A 6,871-nucleotide genomic window follows, 5' to 3' on the forward strand; every position below is an offset into this window, starting at 1 on the left:
TATTTTTTATTTTTTTTATATACATTTCTTGATATTACTTTAATTTTAGTCGCAGTTTTAGTAATATTGTTTTGTGTTTTTATCATTATGTACATTTTTGGTTTTAAAACAATTTATTTTCTATGATAGTATTTATATAGTAATATTTTATATAGTACGTTTTATATATTACTTTTAGTTCATTTAGCTTTAGTTATTTTCAACTTAAATGAAATGAAAATGATAAGTTCTACATTGGCAACCAGCTAAAATAAAATAATTTTAATCTCTTACTTTTTCAGTCCTTGTCTGTGTCTTTACGGTCATCTGATTGCAGGGTCTCCACTTTGGAACAGCCATTTACACTTGATCTGATTCATTTTACGAGTAATCTTATTCAGTATGAAGAGAATCATTTTCTAACAATAGCAGCAGAGAATCAAGAGTCCTACTTGACAGACTGCTCTTATACAATGTTGTCTATCGAAATAATAGGAAAAGGAAGACATCTCTCAATACTCTGACTATGTCATAGTGTCTGTGTCTCAGTCTGTGTCATAGTGCTGCCAACCACTTCCTCATCATGTCTGTGATTTGGTGCACAAGTAAGAGAACAGGAACTATAAGTTTTAGGAACTGGCTATATGCATTTTGCATTAATCCATCTTTAGAGGAACATACATTACCATCAATGCCACTGTAACATTTAAAGCAAGTCTACATCCGTTCACAGTGTGAATGATCACATGACAACTGGAGTCCTGCAGCATCCCGGACAGCACCTACACTTAGGTGGATGGATGGATGGATGGATGGATGGATGGATGGATGGATAGACTGATGTCTGTATAGATAGACAGAATACGCAGACAGACAGACAGACAGACAGACAGACAGACAGACAGACAGACAGATAGATAGATAGATAGATAGATAGATAGATAGATAGATAGATAGATAGATAGATAGATAGATAGATAGATAGATAGATAGATAGATAGATAGATAGATAGATTCCATTGAACAGTATATCCATATTCAGGACATTTCATTAATAAACAAATTGATTGCATCAAGAAAATTTGAAGGTCAATGAATGAGCAAATGTGTTTCAATTACCAGGACCCTGTAAGATAATGGTATAGTCCATCTGTACACCCCTCCACACTGAGCTCAGTTGAAACTGTCCATCCTGCAGTGGCTGCTGGGAAGACGCAAACCGAGGGAGGTTGCAAACTGAAGAGGTAAGAATAGAAATATTCTTCACAGGCAACTAGATAGTGTTAGTCAGGCATATGCCAATGGGCAGATTTTTTTAGGCATTGTTTGTTAGAATTTGAGAATGGTTTTAAGAGGATATGATTCTCAACATAAACAAGGAAATATGAAGCAGCAGCTAGGGGGAGCTATAACAGACAGACAGCATCTGACTGAAGTCATCTACTCTAGATGGGATGAAGACCCTTTCAAATACTCACATTGCTTGAGAAAACACAGGGAGATGTTGTATCGATGTGCTTTTGGCTTGATAAAGTTGTAAATGTTTTGTCTTGATCCCAGAGCTGCAAACAAACATCCAGCACTCTGTAAAATGAGAAGGCTTTGAATAAGAAAAATTGACACGAAATACAGGAAGGATATATATATATATATAGACTTCAGTCCTAAATCTCACAATAAAGTGTCCTAAATTCCTAAATCTAGCATTTAAAGTGATGTAAGATCTTTTTGATATTCAAGTTAAGGTCTGAAGCTGGTCATTTTTGTAAAAAGTTTTCAGTATTTAACATCTACAGGTCCTTCTCAAAAAATTAGCATATTGTGAAAAAGTTCATTATTTTCCATAATGTAATGAAAAAAAATTAAACTTTCATATATTTTAGATTCATTGCACACCAACTGAAATATTTCAGGTCTTTTATTGTTTTAATACTGATGATTTTGGCATACAGCTCATGAAAACCCAAAATTCCTATCTCAAAAAAAATTAGCATATCATGAAAAGGTTCTCTAAACGAGCTATTAACCTAATCATCTGAATCAACTAATTAACTCTAAACACCTGCAAAAGATTCCTGAGGCTTTTAAAAACTCCCAGCCTGGTTCATTACTCAAAACCGCAATCATGGGTAAGACTGCCGACCTGACTGCTGTCCAGAAGGCCATCATTGACACCCTCAAGCGAGAGGGGGTAAGACACCGAAAGAAATTTCTGAACGAATAAGCTGTTCCCAGAGTGCTGTATCAAGGCACCTCAGTGGGAAGTCTGTGGGAAGGGAAAAAGTGTGGCAAAAAACGCTGCACAACGAGAAGAGGTGACCGGACCCTGAGGAAGATTGTGGAGAAGGACCGATTCCAGACCTTGGGGGACCTGCGGAAGCAGTGAACTGAGTCTGGAGTAGAAACATCCAGAGCCACCGTGCACAGGCGTGTGCTTTTGAACCAGAAACAGCGGCAGAAGCGCCTGACCTGGGCTACAGAGAAGCAGCACTGGACTGTTGCTCAGTGGTCCAAAGTACTTTTTTTTCGGATGAAAGCAAATTTTTGCATGTCATTCGGAAATCAAGGTGCCAGAGTCTGGAGGAAGACTGGGGAGAAGGAAATGCCAAAATGCCTGAAGTCCAGTGTCAAGTACCCACAGTCAGTGATGGTCTGGGGTGCCATGTCAGCTGCTGGTGTTGGTCCACTGTGTTTTATCAAGGGCAGGGTCAATGCAGCTAGCTATCAGGAGATTTTGGAGCACTTCATGCTTCCATCTGCTGAAAAGCTTTATGGAGATGAAGATTTCGTTTTTCAGCACGACCTGGCACCTGCTCACAGTGCCAAAACCACTGGTAAATGGTTTACTGACCATGGTATTACTGTGCTCAATTGGCCTGCCAACTCTCCTGACCTGAACCCCATAGAGAATCTGTGGGATATTGTGAAGAGAAAGTTGAGAGACGCAAGACCCAACACTCTGGATGAGCTTAAGGCCGCTATCGAAGCATCCTGGGCCTCCATAACACCTCAGCAGTGCCACAGGCTGATTGCCTCCATGCCACGCCGCATTGAAGCAGTCATTTCTGCAAAAGGATTCCCGACCAAGTATTGAGTGCATAACTGAACATAATTATTTGAAGGTTGACTTTTTTTTGTATTAAAAACACTTTTCTTTTATTGGTCGGATGAAATATGCTAATTTTTTGAGATAGGAATTTTGGGTTTTCAAGAGCTGTATGCCAAAATCATCAGTATTAAAACAATAAAAGACCTGAAATATTTCAGTTGGTGTGCAATGAATCTAAAATATATGAAAGTTTAATTTTTATCATTACATTATGGAAAATAATGAACTTTTTCACAATATGCTAATTTTTTGAGAAGGACCTGTATATGTTTTGAAGATATAAGCATGATTATAACTCATGTGCATTTATACAACACAACAATTAAATACAAAAAAAAAAAAGAGAAAAGAAAGCACAGTTCAAAATTAAACCATTTAAATTTTGATTTTTTTGTTGTTGTTTTTAATGATTGAGGTCAGAATTGTTCAGTTATGATCATGGATAATACAATTCATGATCTATAAAAGAAGAAAAAGAATATTTCAATTCAATTACAATTCAATTAAAATAATAAATAAATAAAACAAAAGATTTGCCATTATTTTCTTACCTTTGTGTCATTCAAATATGCATTATTGTTTCTGCAGCTGGTATTTATTTTTCTGTGGAACACAAAGACCAAGAATTTAAGAATTCTTCAGATCTTTTCACATCCATTCTCAAAAAAAAAAAAAAAAAAAAAAGGTCAAAGTAGTCCACAAGAAGTCCAAAAGTTATACACGTGTGTTCCGGACAAGCTGCCCGTCTTTGCATAAGTGGCGGTAAATTTTCAGTGACTCATTCTGCAAGTTACCTAGACACGTCAGTAGGTGGCGATAAGTGACAAGTGAATCATTTAGTCAACCGATTCATTCAGAACGCGGATTAATTCAAATAGGAAACAAATGACCGTCCTCAACAGTGAATGATTCACTTAAATGATTCATTTAAAAATGCTAATTTAGGAACGAAACGTGTGAATTTGAGCAAATCACTGAAGCATTCCGCCAAAAGATTTATTCAAAAACTAAGATTCACCCTCAAACTAAACATGCGACTGTCTTTATGAGTGAGTCATAGAATCTGAATCCGATTTGTTCAAAACGCTGATTCATTTACGAAGTAAACAACTGAATGATTAATTTAATCGATTTGTTCAAAAATACTTACTTAGCAATGTAACAGGTGTCTGTCTTTATTCAGCTGATTCGTTCAGTCAGGAATGAACCAAACGTGAATTTTTTCAAATCACTGAATCATTCCGCCAAACAATTAGTTAAAAAACGATTATTTGTTCTTAAAGGTGCTGTATGTAAGATTTTGACTCTACTAAAGCATAAAAATACCATAATATGTTTGCAGATATTTAAGAAACACGCCAAGTTAACATACTTGTTTATCTGAAAAACAATGCTAAAGTCAGTTATTCTCCTTTGAAAATATGCGTTCCGGCCCGGAATGTCAGTGTTTGTTTTGGTTTGTGAAACCCGCTCACTGCCAGTTTACCCAATTGTATTTCGGCACCCCAAGTTGCCAGTTGGTGGAAAACCCAGCACATTTCATTTCATTCACCTGTTTATGTCATCAATCTGGCAACCTGCGTGTGTGTCAAGTCTGAGGAGGGGGTGCCGGGTGAAAAAACCCTCTCCAATATTTTGAATTTGGGCTGCAATACCTAGTTCAACCACTCGGTGTCAATCCTACATACAGCACCTTTAACAAGCGACTCTCTTTCTGAGTGAGTCATAGAATCATACATTCAATCGAATTGTTCAAAAACACTTGGCAAGTCAGAATGAAACACCACCTACTGTTTGCTGCACAGAGATGCCAACAGCCTAAAAAAACTTTTACAATTAATGAATAAATAAATATAAATAAATAAATTACCGCATTTTGGGTGATTATTATTTTGTGCCTTTATATCTTCACTTTCTTCTTCAGGTAAATATCAACTGGGAAGGGATCTTCATCCGGACGCAATGGCTGAAAATGAGATCTTAGAAGACCAAGACAAGCTGAAGAGGGGTCTAGTGAAGGTTCTGGAATGCGTGGCCACCATCTCGTCTGCAGCAGCGGTGGTCAATCCCATCTTCGGCATGGCTGGTTCTCTCATCCGTGTGGTTCTACATCATGTGGATGACAAAGACATTCAGAAACTCAAACGTGAATTTGGCAGCGTGAATCGAGCCCTGGACGAAATCTCACAGCAGAACCAGAATGTACTGCTTCAGATCAGGAAGGAGACTGTGGACGGCCTGTACTGTCGTGTAGAAGAAAACATTCGTAATCAGTTCTCCAAATTCATGGACACTGTGGAGGTATCGGCAGCACATGAACAGCGCAAGAAAGAATTTGAAATGAGCTTTGTGATCAATCAGTGTGACCAGAACCTCCACACGCTGTACGGCGGTGTGATGGGTGAATCGAAGCTCTTCTGTCAGCCCATCCTAGAGGTCTACATGAAACATTCACAGGGTGACCAGCGTGTCATGGAAAACCTCTGCACTCGACTCACATACTTGTTCTGCGCCGGTCTCATTGCTCTGATGAGTTACGCTGCCATCGTCGGGGATGATGAGGAAGCTCTGCGCATCGAGTGGGAAGAGAAAATGAAAGATGTGGCCAAAAAGATGTCAGAAGTGTTAAACAGTTATAAGTGATTCTACCTCATGTGACCTTTTCCACAATATATCTTTCTATTGTTCTCTATCTATTTTACCTGTCATTGCCCTAGCAACTGCTGTCCATAGTTGTCTATCTATTCATCTAGTTGTACCATGCACCCACACTGAACAACCTGTTAACCCATACTGTTGTTCTGCAAATACTTGCAATTTTGAAACAAAAGTTATATAGAACTGTAATATACTGATGTTATTTTTTGAAAATGATGTACTTGTCTTTTTGTACAGTGCACTCAAACTGAATATACCCAACATTAAAATAATAATTTATCTTTATTCAAAATAATATTGCAAATAATAATAATATTGCAAATTCTAATGCCATGTAGCCTTGAAATGCTTTTCTCATGAATCTCTATCTCTCTACAATGTCATTGGTATATTTATATTTGGCACTGTATAATGTACTCTGCAGTATTATGAATAAACAAATATATGAGGAATACATATACTGTACTCTTGATTTCATTTTAAGACATGCAGTTTAAGTCAGCCACAGTGAGCAATAGTGTCTAATAGTGTCATCATAGTGTTTTGTCCAATATGTTTATACGGATTGACAGTTTACAGGCAAAATGTTTAACAGGTGATATCAATTAAGTAAATACACTTTATTACTAAACATAATGAAATGCAATACATCTTTTTGTCTTAAAAATATTGTATTTAAATACATAGATGCACAGTATATTACTTTCACTCAAGTAGTATTTGGAATTGAGGAAAAATATGACACTTCCCATAATTTACTGGAGTACAGTAGCTATATTTTGTCACTATTTTTTAATTATTAAATGTATTTATATAATTTAAATTGTAAATCCTGAACCATAACTGGCCAGAGAGAGAATACAGCTGGATACACATGACAAAGAAATAATAGATAGGAATAAATAAATAAATAAATAAAAATTCTTAAAAAAATGTGCCAAGGTGTGGAAACGCAAGTAATGCATTACATTCAACGTCACTGTTCTTCTTCCAAGTACCAGAGACCAGGGAAAGTTGACGTAAAGGCTTTATATAATGACATAAATCATAATATAAGGTAAAAAAAATCAATTGTACACATGCTTTTCTCTAGCAGTGGTTATCTGTTTTCAAACTCTAAGCTCT

General features: G+C 36.7%; 1 protein-coding gene across 1 annotated transcript; it reads left to right on the plus strand.

Annotated features, from left to right (window-relative positions):
- The first annotated feature begins 5,050 nt into the window (after positions 1–5,050).
- LOC109074284 (protein rapunzel-like) lies at positions 5,051–6,202 on the plus strand. Its single transcript, XM_042741696.1, has one exon. It carries the CDS (start codon positions 5,051–5,053, stop codon positions 5,729–5,731), a length of 681 nt encoding a protein of 226 aa, XP_042597630.1. The 3' UTR covers positions 5,732–6,202.
- Positions 6,203–6,871: the final 669 nt, after the last annotated feature.

Source organism: Cyprinus carpio, chromosome B16 (assembly GCF_018340385.1).
Source record: "Cyprinus carpio isolate SPL01 chromosome B16, ASM1834038v1, whole genome shotgun sequence".
Lineage (NCBI taxonomy): Eukaryota > Metazoa > Chordata > Actinopteri > Cypriniformes > Cyprinidae > Cyprinus > Cyprinus carpio.